Genomic DNA, 16,818 nt, shown 5'->3' on the forward strand with positions numbered 1-16,818 from the left:
GTTCAAGATCAGCCTGGGCAACACAGCAAGGCCCTGTCTCTAAAAAAGAAAATTAATTAGATGTGCATGTTCGTACATGCCTGTGGTCCCAGCTACTCGGGAGGCTGAGGTGGGAGGATCACTTGAGCCCAGGAGGTGGAGACTACAGTGAGTTATGATTGCACCACTGCACTCCAGCCTGGGTGACAGAGCAAAACCCTGTCTCTTAAAAAAAAAAAAAAAGAAAAAAAAAGCATTCCTTATACATGTGATTAAACACAAAATTTACTTGGCTTTTATAGTATTTTCAATAAAGCATTAGATATAATGTCACTCAATTTTAAACTCTGGTTCTTAGTCTTTCTCACCAAAAAAAAGTTTTAAAGCCTTAATCTACCCCTGGAAATAGATCTACAAGTTGTTGGAGAGAATATGAGCTATCTGAAACATGTAGATAACGTAGATAAACATGTACAATGAAAATATAAGTATGCTGAAGTATGTTGATATTAAAACAATTCAGCATGAAAATAAAATGCTATTTTAACTAACCTTCTTTTCCCCTCTTTCCAGAATAGTTGTAATGTCTTCATCTGTCAACTCACTCTCTTTAGAAGCAAAAACATGGGTGGCTCCATGCCGTATCATTTGTAACATTTCCTCTTTTGCCAGCTTGTTAGACTGTTGGTCAATGAGTCTTCCTAATGATAAAAATTGAAATTGTACATATTCAATCAATCATACTCCAAAGAAGGCATAATCATTCTAATCAGACATTACCACATTTAACCATACATAAAGCTTTAAAGAACAAAAAATTAGTGAGCATTAAGGTTATTTGTTTAATGAACAACCCTACAAGTTTTTCTTCTAGCATACTTTCTATTTCTATATGAATTCCCTTCTGTAAAACTCAGTTAAAACCCAGAAGGACAGAAACTTTTTTTCATGTTCAAACTCTGTTTTCAGATCAAACTTCTCTATATGAAAAGGTACCCTCTCATATGTTTTCAAAAAATTAAAAGTCGCCATTTTATCTGCTAAATAATCTCAGGTACTTCAAAAAGCATGCTACTGACATTCAAGAATAAGCTAGTGATGTTCGACTACTCCATATATTAAATGCCAGGGTTTCAATTCAGAAGATTTCAGTTAGCATTGTTTGTTTGTTTGTTTGTTTTTGAGACAGTGTCTTGCTCTGTCGCCCAAGGTGGAGTGCAGTGGCGCGATCTTGGCTCACTGCAACCTCCACCTCCCAGGTTCAAGCAATTCTCCTGCCTCAGCCTCCTGAGTAGCTGGGACTACTGATGCACGCCACCACACCCAGCTAATTTTTTGTATTTTTAGTAGAGACAGGGTTTCACCATGTTGGCCAGGCTGGTCTCAAACTCCTGATCTCAGGTGATCCGCCCGCCTCGGCCTCCCAAAGTGCTGGGATTACAGGCATGACCTACCTCACCCGGCCTCAATTAGCATTTTTAAATTTTTTCCTTTTATTTTTAGGTGATACATAACAATTGTACAGACTCATGGGATACACAGTGATGTTTCAATTTTTCCTCTAAGTTTTCAAATTTTGGTGAATTTTTATTAAAAGTAATCTCCTTTGAAGAAAACTACATGTGTTTTACAAAAACACCTAATTAAGTTTCTATGTATAAATACCTTGTTGTATAACAATTGAATCGAGTCTCAGTTTTATCTCAGCTCTTTCTACAATCCTCTCTTCAACAGTGTTGTCAGTGATGAGACGGAATACACGTACTGGTTTCTTCTGACCAATACGATGTGCTCGATCCTAGTAGAAAGAGTTCTAATATAAGACGTTGGATATTCTGGATAAAATTTAGAGTATAGCCATCATATGCTATAAAATTCTAAAAATAAAATTAGTTCTTTTTCTCTAGATCTGACACTTTGGAAAAGAGCATGATGAATATTGAGAATATCTAAAGACCACTGGGAACAAAGAAATCTGCAAATATTATATTGTACCATTAATGGGAAACTTCCAGGACAAAGGGCAAAGCACCTGTAAGATGAATAAAAGAGGGAGCTGAAAGTTTCTGGATTCAGTTACTAAGTAACTTTAAGCAACTAAATATAAACATCTTCCAAACTAGCAAGGAATTTTATTAAGTAGTTAGTAAGGGTTGCTATGGTGGCAAAAGTCTGCTTTATCTCATCATCAGGCACTTCTTTCTGCTTACTGAGGGATATGCAGTAAAGAGTTATAAAAGTTAATGGGATATTAATATCCTTACTATTCAGTAGTCTAGGACTGGTCCTATGGTTTATAGTTGGTACAGGTGACAGGTGGCAAACTTCTAGTGGTATAAAACCATCTAGGGAGAGTATTTTTAAAACGCAGAAGCTGCTAGAGCAAATAGGTAAAGGGAGGAGGGTGGTAGAGAAAAAAAAAATTTAAGTTCAAAACAGGCCTTGTACTAAATATAAAAACACTAGAGCCTAGTAACAAAGTTTCAACACAGCACATTTTTAAAACAGAATGCAATCCCCTGCACATATTTACATTAAACCTGAACCAACAAATCCTGAAAGATGGGATGCACACTAAGACTTCCACGGAAATGAAGTGCTATCACTATTAGATTTTCCAGTTCAGTAACACTGTAACTTACTGGGGCTTACTCCTAGTTAGTCATATCAAACAGGTAGTTCAATACCATCGTAATGTAATAATAATTACGCCAAAGCATATTGATTTTGGAATGTCCCAGTGGTCAATCCCTTTCAATTCTCTATTATAAAAGGAAAGACTCCTAAGTTATACCTCATTGGCATATGACTTTTCATTGCTCCCAAAAAGACAATTATCCATAGCTATATATTCAAAATCCTAAGAAGTTATTTTGCATCTTTTTACTTCTAAATTATATTTCTTTATCTGAAAATGTGAGTCACACTGAGAGAAGTTGTAGCTCTAGTTCAATAAATGACACCAAAATATCAAAGGGGTTACCTGTAGTGTCATGATGAAAGGTCAGAGAAACTTTGCTCCCTAAAAAAAATTTTTTTAAGTGTAGAATAGCTTTTGCATGGTACATTATTAAGTAGCAAGTGTTTTTCTGGAATATATTCCTTTCTTACCTTTTTGCCTTCTCTCCCAAATTGTTTTTTATGAAAGTTAAAATCCTACCTCTCCTAATTTCAGTACTAAGGATTTTAATATATTTAGTTGTTAAGCAGAATAACAACAAGAGATTTTTTTTAATCCTTTTCATTAAAACAAATTTATGTGTCCTCTTCAATCTGTAGGAATGGGAAAAAACTGACATTTCTATTTCATGATAAAAACCAAAATCAACACATAAATGCTACAGTTGGATCTGGGGTGTGTTTGTTGTTTGCTTTCATTTGTTTTGTTTTTGCAATTAGCATAGCAACTGTGTTTTCCAGGATAATCGACTGTAACTTCTACAAAATCTTTCAAAAATTGTTACCTTTTTATCATAAATGACCTTTATGTGTGTAAATAGCAATAGTATTCAGAGCTATGATAAATTTCTGACACCAATAAAGATTACTAACCATAGCTTGTAGATCAACCTGTGGGTTCCAGTCTGAATCATATAGTATAACCACATCAGCACTTGCCAGGTTAATTCCGAGACCTCCAGCCCTGGTACTTAGCATAAAGATGAATTTGCTACTATTGGGAGCATTAAAAGCCTCTATTGCTTCCTTTATTTTTAATTGATAAAGGGATAGAAGAAAAAGAGAAAAATAAAATTAGACTATCAGGGTCCTTAAGAAACAAATAAAAACATTTAAAATACATATAGAAAATCTTCACACACTTTATAATATTCCTATAAATATACTTTATAATATTCTTCCATCTTCAAGAATATTTAAGCATCTATACATATACTGTACTGTGTGAATTTCTGTAGAAAGTATATTATATAAATGAAGTTCCTAATCTTTAAAAGCTTACATCAATAGAGACAAACTTAGAACGATTACATACACAAATTTAACTAAGCAAGTAATAATTCATTTACATTATTTAAAAACAATAATAATGAAAACGTTTTGAGTGAGAGCTGAAATATATCAGAAATCTCAACTTCATTTCCATTAGCTTATGAATGATTAGTTTAGAAGATCAACCAACAGAGAAAATGGTTTACAAATGGGAATGAGGGCAACGGATAAAGGGGAAAGTAAGAAGATTTCTATCAGTATGGTAACAAGGAACAAGCAGGTAAGTAATGAAGAAAATCAGGATGACAATCCAAGGATATTTAGTAAAGAATGTTAAAATTAATATGAATATTCTTACTATATAAAGATCTCATACAAATTAATTAGAAAAACAAAGTCCAGTAGAAAAATGAGCAGAAAAAAAGAACAGACAATTCACAGAACAAATACAAATGGTTAGAAAACACAATAATAATGTTCATTCTCGCTAGTAATCAAATAAATGCAAACTAAAACAACATAATAACATTTTTTAAGATTTAAAAAAAATGATAATACTCAATGTTGACGAGGGGGCGGTGAGACGGGCACTCTCATACATTGCTGCTGGGAGTATAAATTGGTACAACCTTTCTGGAAAGCAATTTGGCAATATGCATCAAGAGCCTTAAAAATGTTCATACCCTTTGACCCAGAAATTCCACTTCTAGGAATTTATCCTAAGGAAATAATCAGAGATGTGCACAAAGATTTATGTATAAGGACTTTCACTATAGCATTATTTATAATAGTGAAAATTTTGAAACAACCTAAACGATCAAGAATAGAGGGATGAATTATTTATAGTACATCCACAGGGTGAAATATTATTCTAAAATTACTTTTACAATTATTTTTTACGGACATTAAAAAGTACGATATAATATTGAGTAAAAAGTATCAGGATACTGTACTTTGCATATAGTATATGAAGTCTGATACCAATTACTTACACATATTACATATACCTAAAAAGATAGGCCAGAAATACTTGTATTTAATTTCAAAACTTTCTTCAGTAGTCATATATTACTTGCATAATCACAAAGTATGGGCGATCTTTTTTAAAATAAATGGATGGCATGGTCAAAGTTTCAGGCAGAGAAGGTAACTACCACCGTCACAGCAGAGCAGGTAAAGGGGGCAGTATAGAAAGCAGCGTGGTGTAGTGAGAGGCACCTTGGTGTAGAGGAAATAGCAAAAACTTGGGCATGAATCACAACTTCACCACTGATTACATCTGTGATTCTGGGCAAGTATTTAATCTCTCTGAGACACAGTTTCAAATGGAGAAATTATACCAATACTTTACCGCGCTGCTGGGAGAATTCAATTGGAACTTTAAGTTGCCTAGCTTATAGTAGTTGCTTGACAAATGTTAGTTCCTTTCCCTATAAAAGTGAGGAGGCCAATTAAGCAGAGGTTACAGGAACTGAGTCAGACGATGACCAGTGGCTTTGTTAGCTGAATTTAGCTGTAGTAATGGAGAAAGGGAAAATCTGAGAGCTGTTGAGAAAGAATTGCTTATTCACAGCTGGCACACAATCAAAGCAAGGAATCAAACGTGGTCTTCTTATTGGGAAAATAGATGAAATGATGGTGTGGACAACATAATGGGAAAGCAGGGCATTTCCAAGAAAAAAGGAACAGCTCTGACTTTGCTATATTTAAAGTCAATACATGAAATTCAGAGTCTCTGAGGGGATAACATTGTTTGGAATTTTTAAAAACCAGAACAATTTGGACATAAATAGGTAAACAGTAGAGAGCTCAGTCAGAAATGCAAATTGGCTATTTGAGGCCAGAAAGCACGTACTGCTCTGCCATGATATTCTCTTTGTCCTAGGAAGAAGGATCATCCTGAATGGTACTATAGGGCCTTATTTAGTACGGATTCGGGGAAACCAATCCTCAGGAATAAGTCAGCAAAAGCCCAGTAACGCTTCAAATTGCCATCTCAGAGAGAGTGAAAAAACTATAGGACACGGAATAGTGTAAGCCTTGAAATATCCTCATACGTATAAATGTTATTGCAACTGTTTCCCCATAGAGGTAGCAGTAAGACCTTTAATATGAAAAGGGTCTGTGTGCTTGCTGTGAACACTATGCTATGCTAGAACCAGGCTTCAATAAGGAGGCACACAAGGAACAGAGTGCCCATTGCAGCTACGGAAGGAGAGGGATGCGGGCTAAGAGAGAGTCCTTGTAGCCTGAGATGGGGCCCTAAAGGTGTAAGGGAGAAAGCCCTGTGTGCAATTTCACGACGTGCAGTACGTACTGCAATATGCCGTTTAAAACTGTGCTCATACCTATTATATCCACTTATCCTCACAACAACATTGTCAGAGAAAAGAAGCCTAGGTGTTATTATCCTTAGAATTAAAGCTACTGAGGCTCAGAGAATTAAATGGCTTGCACACACTGCAAAGTGGTGAAGTTGGTGCTAAAATTCAGGTCTTCTGAAACCAAGTTCAGTGCATTTTCCACTATACCATAAAACCATGATCTTTACCCAAAGCATGAGTACAGCAGGTCCTCAAGTAACATCATTTCATTATAAAACTGATGACAAAAAAACAATCAATTCCTGGCCAGGGCCACTGTCCATATGGGTTTTGCATGTGCTCCCCATGTCTGTGTGAGTTTTCTCTGTGCCCTCCCACAGCCCAAAGCTGTGCACAAAAACCAAATTGGCATGTCTACATGGTCCCAGTATGAGTGGCGTGTGTGCGAGCATGCCCTGTAATGGAATGGCATTCTGTCCAGGGTTAGTTCCTGCCTGGGGTCCTGAGCTGCCAGAAGAGGCTCCAACCACTGTAATCCTGAACTGGAATAAGCAGGTAAATAATTATCTTACTTGTTTTTATTAATCTTTCTTAAACGTATGTATGGCTCACATTTATTTCCATGTTGAATATTATAAGTGTTTTGGTCTTTATTTAGAAGCTTGGTGATGTCTTTGTGACCAGAAATATGCCACAGGAATTGGGGTCTTGTCCTGTCACACAGTTTGAAGTGCAGTGGCACAATCACATCTCACTGCAGCCTCAAACTCCTGGGCTCAAGCCATCCTCCTGCCTCGGCCTCCAGAGGAGCAAGGACTACAGGTGCATGCCACCATGCCTGGCTAATGCTTTTTTAAATTTTATTTTATTTTTGTAGAGACCGGGTCTCGCTATGTTCCTCAGGCTAGTCTTTACTGGGCTCGAGCAATCCTCCTGCCTCAGCCTCCCAATCCCAAACGTTGTTATTACAGGCATGAGCTAACACACCTGGCCAGAACTTAAATCTTGTTTATATCAATTAGCCTAAGACAGAATTGATTTCATCATACATTGTTCTGATTGACGTCGCAGTTTCTATACGAACCTATCTTTTTTTTTTTTTTTTTTTTAGACAGAGTCTCATTATGTCACCCAGGATGGAGTGGTGCAATGTCATGATCTTGGCTCACTGCAACCTCCACCTCCCAGGTTGAAGCGATTCTGCTGCCTCAGCCTCCTGAGTAGCTGGGATTACAGACGCAGACCACCACACCCGGCTAATTTTTTTTTGCAACGACATTAAGTGAGGACTTACTGTACAGACTTAAAACAGTAGCCAAAGACAGAGCTCTGAAGGATCACAGAAAACAGAAGATAAATTAGCAAAGCCTTCCAAGAAAAAGCGCTTTAAAGGGTATTAAATGCATTAGACCCATGACATTTGTGAGGAATAATCTAAAGACCTGTAAGAATTTCCATGTTTGAGAAAAATACTGCATACTAGATAAGCTTACTCACTAAGTGACTCATTCCTGCAGGCCAACCTTTTAGTGTCCCAAGGTTTAAATTCATGATAAATACCTATACCTATGTTTTCACATTTAGTTTTTACAAGAGCTCTATAAGAACAAAGATCATTCCCTTTACAGATTACTATGCTTCATGAGTCTTTAGGGTTGCTTATAAACTGGCAAAATCTCAACCATTAAACTCCACAAATGGCAAAGGTCTGCTATAGCTGGCAAATTAGGAAAAGAAAATGACATGAAATTGAAGGTCAGAGAGTAAGGTGAGAAACTGTTAGTAATTTAAAAGGTCAGAGATAGGCATGGTTAGAGAAAATAAGGATGGGATGGTGTAGTGCCCTTTAGATAAGTGGTGATGTCTTTGAAGACCTTGAAAAAGATGATTTGTAAAGAATCAGTGGAATGGAAGCCACACTGAAGACTGAAGAGAGAAAGAGATGCTAATGAGAAATTCAATGCACCCACCTAAAGAAAAGGCAAAAGTTCAAAGCTACCTAATGTTGATATACATTGCTTAATTGAACTCTGATTTCTGAAATCTTATTTTATTTTCTCTTCCTCACCTCTCTTTCTTCATGCGGGGTTTGTCCATCCAGTCGACAATACTCATAACCACGCCACATGCAATAATCTTCCAAAATATCCAACAAGCGAGTCATCTGGCTGAAAATGAGAACCCTTGAACCTAAAACATTTCACCAAGAAAAAGTGAGTTGTACAACTTGTGTGAAACTAACTTAAAAGCTACAAAATAAACACATGCAACATAAACGTAGAGCACATGAACACTCCACTAACGCACACACACACGTGCATACACACACACACACCTTCAAGAGATGCTATATATAGAATAATGCATTTGTTGAGTTAGGCATTTTTTAAGGTCTTCAAAATCCTCCACACATATTGCAATGACTTAAAAGATAAAAGATTGCCTTTACTTTTTCTTAAGGATGAATGATGGGTCCACAGGCTCTCTCACTGGACTACAGCAATAGTCTCCCAACTAGTCTCCTGTTCCTAGTCTCTCATCCTCAATAGACCCCCATACTGCTTTCAAGGTTCTCTTCCTAACATGTAAGAGTGACATACTCTGATTGTCACTCTTCACAGCCAAGTCTTCTCTGACGCTCCCTCTGCCTTCAAAATACAAGTCCTAACTCCTTAAGGCATGGTTTAAAATACCTTTCATAATTTGGCTCCATCCATCTTTCCAGATTCATCAACTGCCACTCTACCCCAAGTACCATATGCTCTCTGTGTTCCCTTGTTTCACACCTCGTTTCATTGCCCTAGAAAACCCTTCCCCTCCTTTTCCCCATGGTTCACTCCTACACATTCTCCAGTGCTCACCTCAAAGGTCATCTCTGTGAAGACTTTCCCAACTCCCAGTTTCTCAACATATCATAGCACTTATCACAATGAATTGCAACTATTCCTCCTCACTACACTGTGAGCTTATCCAAGGCAAAGATTGTTGTCTTATTCATCTTTGTACACCCAGCCTGTAGGACAATTCCTGGCAAATGGTAAGTACTCAACAATGTCTGCTGAATAAGTGAATGAATGAATATGGAAAATTTTATTTATATACAAGTCATTAACATAAATTTATTCCATGCTAATTTAAAAATTTATTACTCACCCTGTTCTTTGAGTTTGGCCAATAGTTTATCCAGAACTACCATTTTACCGCTGTTGCTGACAATATGCTCATCAGTGGTATAAGGTGGACCAGGTTCAGCACCATCAAACAGATATGGATGATTACAACACTTTCGAAGCTGCATCAGAATGTTTAAGAGTCGCATCTTGTCCATCTTGCCAGAAGAGTTTAAAACATCAATATCTTTCATCAGGATTTTTGTATACCTAAAAATTTAAACTATAATTAATCATCAATTACTAGAAAGTTAATGTCATAAACAAATGTTCCTTTGGCCATCAGATTAGATTCCTGTCTAAAGATAAACAAGATTTGACTTGAGATTAAATCTAATGGGCAAAACCAACAAAGTAATGAATATTTGAACATGTGAACTTGTGTGTTGCTTATAAACCTGTTTCCTCCTGCTTTATCCATGACGAGAAATTGCCATCAGTTGACAATTATTTAGAGAATTCTACCTGCTAATTATCAGTAACTACATTTGCCTGAATTTGACACTCAACATTTACTTGTTTGAACTAAAAACAATTTCAATTTCTTATACCTGTCTTCACAGGTCATTTTTTTCTGGTCCTATAAATATTTTTCATTCTCTTTTCTACAATTCCACCCCCACAGAGACTTACGTATATATATACACCCAATCAATGATAATATGTAATTATAATAATTATCAACTTTTGCTGAGTGCAAGTGCCAAGTATCATGTCAAGGGCTTTATATGAATTATGCCACTAAATCTTCATAACAATTCTGAGTATTTACTAGTATCATCCCCATTTTACAGATGGAAATTAAGGCAGCTAAGAGAAGTTAAACAACTTACTCAGGGTCACAGAAGGGACAAAACCAAGCTGTGATCTTATGTCTGAGTCCAAAGAATATACTCTTAATCTCGTGTAGTAAAGAAATCATATATTTTATACATGATCTAATTGTATTTATATACGTAACATTTTGCTCCTATTAGCAGCATTATTACATTATCAACACTTCCCACTTATGATTCCTTGTGACTTCCCTTGTCAATTTCCTGCTTTAATTGCATTTATCTAACCGTTCCAGATTCTATTTTTGTAATATCCACAATCACCGAAATTTTCATCAACACTAGTAATACGGTTATAATTATTTTCACTGAAGGAAAAAGCAAGAATGCTTTTTTTTGAGACACGGTCTCACTCTGTCGCCTACCCTGGAGTGCAGTGGCACAAACATAGCTCACTGCAGCCTTCACTTCCTGGGCTCCAGTAATCCTCCTGCTTCAGCCTCTCATGTAGCTGGAAACACAGGTGTGTGCCACAATGCTCAGCTAATTTTATTTTTTATTTTTTGTAGAGATGGGGTCTCACTTTGTTGCCCAGGCTAGTCTTGAACTCTTGGGCTCAAACGATCCTCCTGCCTTGGCCTCCCAAAGTGCTGGGATTACAGATGTGAGCCACTGCACCTGGCCAAAGAATGCTTTTAAAGAATGCTTTTTAACTAACAAGTATGCCACTGACATTACCCCCTTTAATCCTAACATCATCCTCATAAGTTAAATATTATTATCCCCATTTTACAGAATGGAAATTTAGGCTATGTAACTTGCCCAAGATAACTAGCTATTAAGTGGTAATGCATGGAATTCAAACACAGATCTATAGACTCCAAAACCTATACTCTTTTCAAAGGGTTAAATAAAATACTTACAAATTTTCTCTGAAAATATCTGAACTACTTAACTTGCCATTTAAATATAAAATGTAATTTTTGAACTAACAGCATAACTGAACAACTACAAAGCTAATTTTTAGTAAATTCTTACACACAAATAAGTTTTAAAGGAAATGAAATAGCTCACCATTCTCGTTGCATCTTACTCAGCCCCAAGTAAATCTTTATTTCCTTTTTAGGTGGCAGACTCTTCTCTACATCAGTTTTTATACGGCGTAACAAAAATGGTTTTAAAACCTAAAAGGTGATCATTTTTACAAAAGTTTATGAAACATTTAATATGATTAATAATGTATTTCATTAACAACATTAATGTGAAATTTACTTCCCACTGCATAGTCTGACAAACACTACCAATATCAGTTGTGAACTTTCTTGGTAAAGAACCACCAAGTAAGAATCCATTAGAAAATCAGAATAGGGGACCTAAAGTAGGCATTCATGACTGCATGGCACAAAATACATGAAAAATTAAGACAACAAGACTATTGGTTGCTGAATAAGCACTAAAGAACCCTTAAAAAAAAAAAAAAAAAAAAAAAAAGAAGCTGCTGTAACACAAGATTTTTTTTTTTTCTTTTTGGAGATAGTCTCACCCTGTCACCCAGGCTGGAGTGCAATGGCACAATCTCAGCTCACTGCAACCTCCGCCTCCTGGCTTCAAGCAATTCTCCTGCCTCAGCCTCAGCCTCCTGAGTAGCTGGAATTACAGGTATGCGCCACCATGCCTGGCTCATTTTTGTATCTTTAGTAGAGACGGGGTTTCACCATGTTGGCCAGGCTGGTCTCGAACTCCCGACCCCGTGATCCACCCGCCTTGGCCTCCCAAAGTGCTGGGATTACAGGTGTGAGCCACTGTGCCCAGCCCACAGGATTTTTAAACCTGAGAGGAAATCTGAAGTCAGAATATCTATCATGGAGTCTTCAAAAATAAAATAAAAATGCAGGTCATTTCAAAGTACCATCATGTGCCACTTAATGATGGGGATATGTTCTAAGAAATGTGTTGTTAAGTGATTTCATCATTGTGCTAAGATCATAGAGTGTTCTTACACAAACCTACATGGTATATGTATTTATTTGTTTTTTCATATAGAAAACCACGTGTCCCAGCACCATTACTCACTATCAATCATTTCCCCTACTTGATCTGCAATGCCAGTAACAAGTGCCATATATAAGGTCTCTATATATGCTCCATTATAATCTGATGGGACCACCATCATCTATGCGGTCCATCGTTGACCATAACGTTGTTATGCCAGTGCATGACTGTAGTTAAATATATAAATGAGGAGAAAACATTCAATATGAAGGAAAATATAGATGAATAGAGAAAAAAAGATAAAATAGTCAGTGTATACCTGGAAGACAGGTTCTATCCCAAGACAATAGTGCCACAATCTATAGAGTACCTACCTACAATGTGCCAGATACTATACTATGAACTTTACATGTATTATTTAATCCTTACAATAAATCTGAAATAAATGTTATCATTTCTATTTTAGTAAGGCCATCAAAGGAACTTTGCTAGCAAGTGGTAGATGTGGAATTCAAACCCAGATCAGGCTAATTCTAAAATCAGCTCAGTCCTGACTAGCTGTTGTGAGCCTAGGAAAGTTCTCTAATTTTTCCAAGCCTATTTCCTCATCGGTTCATCCAAAAACAAATATATGATATGTGTATATACCAAACTTTTTTTTTTTTTTGAGACAGAGTCTCGCTCTGTCACCCAGGCTGGAGTGCAGTGGGGCAATCTCGGCTCACTGCAACCTCCGCCTCCCAGGTTCAAGCAATTCTCCTGCCTCAGCCTCCCAAGTAGCTGGGACTACAGGCACACACCACCACGCTCGGCTAATTTTTCCTATTTTAGTACAGATGAGGTTTCACCATGTTGCCCAGGCTGGTCTCGAACTCCTGAGCTCAGGCAATCTGCCTGCCTCGACCTCCCAAAGTGCTAAGATTACAGCACATTGTAAAAAGTGCTAGGATTACAGCACTTTGTAAAAAGTGCTAGGATTACAGGCGTGAGCCACTGCGCCCGGCCCGCCAAACTTTTTTTTTGGGCGGGGGGGAAGGGGACAGAGTCTCACTCTGTCGCCAGGCTGAAATGCAGTGGTGAGATCTCGGCTCACTGCAACCTCCGTCTCCCAGGTTCAAGCCATTCTCCTACCTCAGCCTCCCGAGTAGCTGGGACTATAGGCGCCAGCCACCACGCCCAGCTAATTTTTTGTATTTTTAGTAGAAATGTGGTTTCACCATGTTGGCCAGGATGGTCTCAATCTCTTGACCTCATGATCCACCGGCCTCGGCCTCCCAAAGTGCTGGGATTACAGGTGTGAGCCACCCTGCCCAGCCAAACATTTTTAAATGGGGATAATGATACCTATTTCCAAGTCTGCTGTGGAAATTTGTGGTAGTACATGTGTAGAACTTAAGTATATAGTAGACAATAAACTGTAGCTATTATTATTAGAGATCTATGGGAGGTAAGGACAGGGGAAGAGTAAAAGAAGACTTCTGGCTTCTGGTGTGAGCCTCAAAGTTTTCTAAAAGATATCCTTAAGAGTTTAAACTGCCTGTGAGATACTTACAAAAAGACTCCGAAGGCAATGCGTTATGAAAGTATAGTGATTAGGAGAGGGATACAGAGAGGTCAATTAAGGAGGCATCAGTATATAGGTGGTAGGTAAAACCATGGCAGTGGATCCCCAGGGAGAGCATGTACAAAAGCCAAAGACAAAGCCCTATAAAATGCTAAACTTCATAAGAGACAGTCAAAGAAAGAAAAGCCCACAAAAGGGACTGATAGGGGTGGACAAAGGGTAAAAGAAAATCCAAAAGAGAACAGTATCCTAGAAACCAAGCAGCAAAGAGTTTCCAGCAGGAGGAGATAGTCAGCAGCTTCAAAGCAATAGCCAAGATACTGACCAAAAAGCGTACCCTGAATTCAGCAACTGGAAAGTCATTGGAGACACTGTGAGATAAGTTTCAGTTGTATGGAATAGATAGAAGCCAGTGGTCAATGGATTCAAGAGTAAACAGGAGACTAGGGAGTAGATATGGAAAGGATAAACTACTCTTTCAAGGAACTTAGCTATCAAGGGAAGAAAAAGGAATCACAGCCAGAGGGACACAGTGTTGAGGGAGCACTGTTTTGCCTATGTGTGAGGGTGGATGGGTACATGTTTGGGTTTGGAATTAATAAGGGAGATACCTGAGCATGTTTACACTTAGGGAAAAGACCCAATATGGATGGAGAGGTAGAAAATACAGTCAGTTAAAAAGACAGAAAATATAGTCAATTAAAAAGAGGTAGAAAATATAGTCAACTAAAAAGATAAATCATGGGGGAAAGTCCATAAAGAATAGGAAGAGATGAGATCAAGGATTCACATGGAAGAATTAGCCACTGACCAGAGAAAAGACACCTCTTCCACTCAAACAGAAGGTAACACAGATGCAGACCTCCTTAGAAGGTTGACATGCTTGAAGGACTTCCTACCTACTGTCTTCTTTTTTCTCTTTGAGAAAGGAATGATGTTACCTGATGAGGGAGAAGGAGGGCAGGAGATACCTGGGATAGAAATCTTGGGGAGACTGGGGAAGGTCTGAAATAGTTGTTATAGGAAACAGGAAAGAAGACTATAGAAGGCCATGCTGAAGGATCACCAGTATCATGACATCTCAGCTTATGTTAGAGAACATGGAATCACGGTGGTTCCAACCTGGACAGTTGTGAAATCTTCTTTACCAATGTTGGGCAGCCCCAATACAGAGATGTCCACTCTGCTAGTAAGTAGCAGAAGCAAAATTGAAACCCAGAAGACAGAGAGACAGTTACATTACATTATTCCAGGTTACGGTTTTTAGGCAGGTATGGCAGACGGAGAAGGGAGCAAGGGAGTTTAGGAGTACTGGCCAAAGATGGTTCGAGTGATAGAAAATGAGTTCATTGCTGGATACAGAAAAAAGTCACAACAGAAATAAGCTGATAGATGGGGAGAAAATGCAGAGGTCTGGGGATTAGAGGTCTCTGTGAGGTAACAGGACAAGTACAGAAGGATTAACATGAACGAAAGCACTAGAAAGAGATGAGAAATTGCGATCAAAGAATAGAAAGTTGGGGCCGGGCACAGTGGTTCTCGCCTGTAATCTCAGCACTTTGGGAGGCCAAGATGGGTGGATCATGAGGTCAGGAGTTCGAGACCAGCCTGGCCAACATGGTGAAAACCCGTCTCTACTAAAAATACAAAAATTAGCTGGGCGTGGTGGCATGTGCCTTTAGTCCCAGCTACTTGGGAGGCTGAGGCAAGAGAATCGCTTGAACCCGGGAGGCAGGAGTTGCAGTGAGCCAAGATCATGCCACTGAACTCCAGCAGCCTGGGCTATAGAGCGAGACTCTCTCAAAAGAAAAAGAAAAGAAAAGAAAAGAAAGGTTGGACGCAGTGGCTCACGCCTGTAATCCCAGCACTTTGGGAGGCCCAGGCGGGTGGATTACCTGAGGTCAGGAGTTCGAGATCAGCCTGGCCAACGTGGTGAAACCCCATCTTTACTAAAAATACAAAAATTAGCCGGGCGTGGTGGCACACACCTGTAATCCCAGCTACTCGGGAGGCTGAGGCAGGAGAATTGCTTGAGCCAGGGAGGTGGAGTTTGGAGTGTGCCAAGATCATGCCACTGCACTCCAGCCTGGCCGACAGACCAAGACTCTGTCTTAAAGAAAAAAAAAAAAAAGAATACAAAATTGGTATACAATGAATGTTAAGGAGCCACCCAATGATGAACAGATTAACAGGAAACAGAATGGGTGGAGGATAAAACTGCAAGACAGCTTAGGCTTCAAAGGAAGAGCTTTATACATGACAGTGGAGAAGCAGTAGCTTAGAAGTGGCAGTGGGGGAACTAGGAGAAGACCGATACCATCCTGAGGAACTGTGGGGTGTGGGAGCAGGAACAGCCTCTCTATTGGAGAGGACCACATTATTCACAGGGGAGAGCCAAGGCAAAAAAGCTGCTCTAGAGAGAGGCTGAGGACATAGAGGAATAAAAACAAACAAACAAACAAACAAAAAAAAAAAAACAAAGAGGCTGTCACAAAGGTTAGGAGGGAGAAACAGTGACATTGAGCCAAGAGGCAAACACAAGTTCAAACAGATTCCATAGCATTTTGTTTTCTGGGTCAGTTTGTGTATACTATTTAATTACTGAATGTTCTTGTCTGCTATTACTTACTGCATGAAGTCTTTCCACGAGTTTTTGATCACCAAGACAATTTTTAGTGTCAAACCAAGAATCAAAGTCCTGTAGAGGGGTGGAAATTCTCCAATGAGTGCACAGTTTTTTAAAATATACCCGATATTCTGTAGATTCTTACACAACCAATACGGAAATAATGCATTTAAAAAGTACTTTCAAAAATATTATCAGCTGTGATAGCTACTATTATTTACTTCTGAAAATAGGTAAAATACTGGAGCAGTTAACAAAATTTGAGCCCCATTGTGTAAGAATTCCATCAACTTTTTCCTTAAAAGACATTTATTAGGCTTCCCCATACTGTAGCAATATTATATCTAGTTTAAAAAGTAGAATATAAAATCAAAGACATAACGCTAATAAGAATGTTAATTTTACCAAACAATAAAACAAATGAAAGCAAGATAAA

At 38.2% G+C, this 16,818-nt stretch overlaps 1 protein-coding gene across 7 annotated transcripts in view; it reads right to left on the bottom strand.

Moving 5' to 3' along the window:
* Positions 1-16,818, bottom strand: part of SMARCA1 (SWI/SNF related, matrix associated, actin dependent regulator of chromatin, subfamily a, member 1) — a 76,104-nt gene that overhangs the window by 40,794 nt on the left and 18,492 nt on the right. For 4 of the 7 annotated variants that reach the window (XM_054471597.2, XM_054471599.2, XM_063660389.1 and 1 more), the window contains 7 exons: positions 16,386-16,454; positions 11,275-11,384; positions 9,408-9,634; positions 8,323-8,444; positions 3,532-3,684; positions 1,645-1,777; positions 532-680 (listed from right to left, as the gene is read on the bottom strand). In XM_054471597.2, coding sequence (XP_054327572.1) covers positions 532-680; positions 1,645-1,777; positions 3,532-3,684; positions 8,323-8,444; positions 9,408-9,634; positions 11,275-11,384; positions 16,386-16,454 — 963 coding nt within the window. Of the gene's footprint in view, positions 1-531; positions 681-1,644; positions 1,778-3,531; positions 3,685-4,613; positions 4,650-8,322; positions 8,445-9,407; positions 9,635-11,274; positions 11,385-16,385; positions 16,455-16,818 lie in introns of all 7 variants that reach the window. The other 3 variants (XM_054471596.2, XM_054471598.2, XM_063660388.1) reach the window with 1 other exon arrangement.

The sequence above is a fragment of the Pongo pygmaeus genome, chromosome X (genome assembly GCF_028885625.2).
Source record: "Pongo pygmaeus isolate AG05252 chromosome X, NHGRI_mPonPyg2-v2.0_pri, whole genome shotgun sequence".
In the NCBI taxonomy this organism is placed as follows: Eukaryota; Metazoa; Chordata; class Mammalia; order Primates; family Hominidae; genus Pongo; species Pongo pygmaeus.